This window comes from Entamoeba nuttalli (genome assembly GCF_000257125.1).
Source record: "Entamoeba nuttalli P19 unplaced genomic scaffold asmbl_10086, whole genome shotgun sequence".
NCBI lineage: Eukaryota > Evosea > Mastigamoebida > Endamoebidae > Entamoeba > Entamoeba nuttalli.
The window spans coordinates 1-1,961 of NW_008579994.1; the positions used below are offsets into that span (position 1 = coordinate 1).

General features: G+C 27.0%; 1 protein-coding gene across 1 annotated transcript; it reads right to left on the reverse strand.

The window, feature by feature from the left end:
• Window positions 1-124: 124 nt before the first annotated feature.
• Window positions 125-1,549, reverse strand: ENU1_211380 (RhoGAP domain containing protein; the record flags this gene model as incomplete). Its single annotated transcript, XM_008862401.1, has 1 exon — window positions 125-1,549. The coding sequence occupies one exon, from the start codon at window positions 1,547-1,549 to the stop codon at window positions 125-127; it is 1,425 nt and encodes a 474-aa protein (XP_008860623.1).
• Between the last annotated feature and the right edge of the window lie 412 nt (window positions 1,550-1,961).

Here is a 1,961-nt window from a genome sequence, read left to right on the forward strand (position 1 = left end):
GGACTTTTTTAATTAATTGAAACGTTAAGAGTTGATTTATTTAATTTCATTTATAACAAATATTTCTTCATCATAACATTATGTTAAACAAAAAAGATGAAAAAAAAATGAATTAACAAATTTGTTAACATTTAACAACATTATCAACACTATCACTAGATTTAGTAAGTTCTAATTCTATTTCTTGAAGCTCAGGTTCTATATGTTCTTGTATTCTTTCTGAATTATTTCGTTCTCCTAAAAACATTGTTCTTTTTCTATTTGTACGAGGAGTAACACAGCTATAAGAAAGAGACCTTTCTTTCCTTGCTTCAGATGGTAATGATTCAGCACGAGATTTTTCATTAGATTTATCAGCAACTAAAGGGGGTGTACTTAATTCTGAACGAGTTCTAGACATTTCTTGATTTAGTTTTGTGAATTGAGAATGATTAAGACGAGTAGTTAATCTGGCGTTACCTATATTGAATTTGCTTGGTCTTGCAACTCCTTGTAATTGTAACTGAGCACTTTTTCTTTGGAATTGTTCTTTATGGAGTCTGTCATTGTTGAAAGATAAAGGACTATCAGTTTTTCTTCCATTTAGTGCTTGGTTATGAAATTCAAGAATAGAAGAAGGATCTATGTCAAAGGATGATTTTTGTTTTCTAGATCGGAATAACTCTTTAACTTCAACTTTAGATTCTAAAGAATGACACGAGTCTTCTTTGTCGAAATGTTGCCTTAAGAATTTAACTATTGCTTGTTGAAGTTGTTCGTTATAAAGAGTATTTTCATTTGATACAACTGAAGGATAATTAGGGATTGGAGGAAGTTGCTCTCCTTTTTTATTTAAATCATCACAAATATAATCATATTGTTCAAGCATGATATCAATAAGATCTTTAATAACTGATTGATAACTGAAATCAGCACTATTGTAAATGATACATGGACCAAAAGTATTAGCAATTTGTGAAATAGTTGATTCATTAAAGTCATTATTTGAATAAATATTATGAAGATGTCTAAGAACAAAATATAAAGTATATTGTTCATCATCATTAGATAATGAAATAATCTTTTTAATGTTATTTACTTTATTGACTAAGTCTTCTGTTGCTAATCCTTTTTTCATGTCAAAATAATAAATACCTAATATTGGTTCAGCCAATCGTTTTAAATACATTTTTATAATTTCAAAAGCAAGTTTAGGATAAATAGAATTAGTAGCAATATCATTTCCTGAGTCAAGAATAGAAATATATCGACACAAATCAAGTGGTGCAACTTGTTGTAACATAATTTTCGGAGTAATATAATAATTAGATTCTTCTAAATAAGGTATTAATCTATATAATGGTAATGGAACATACCAGCCACCTTTTTCTATTGCTACATCAATTGAATATCCAAAATATCCTATTGACTGTATCAAAGGAGCTAAAGTAACAGTCCATTTATTAAAATCATCAAGAGAAGAACATTCTAATTGATAATAATCATCTCCAGAAAGTATTTCAAATGTTAAGTCTGGTTTAGTAGGACCAAGTTCTTCAGTAGAAATCATCTATATTGTTATTAAAGTTATTACATAAATGTATTTATAAATCAGATTCATTCAATAAATATTTACTTGATTCTTTAAATAAGAAAAAGAGAAGAATAACAAACTCGCTTCAAAATTGCATTATCAAGAATGATACTTAACTTTTTTTCTTTCAACTATAAAATGAGATACATTGTAAAATTGTTGTATATTAGTTAAAAACAAACATCCTTCTCTTTAAAAAATACTAATTCTACTGGTCTTACAACCATAAATAGTTTTTTATAGCTTTTATATTTGCCACCTCGGATGTCTATCCATCCTTCTGTTTTATGTGTGCTCATTTATAATTGAAGAATATTAGTTCATAATTTTCTCCTTTTTATTATTTCCATAATCAAATCTTGTTGTAATATTAAAAAAGAAACTTCTG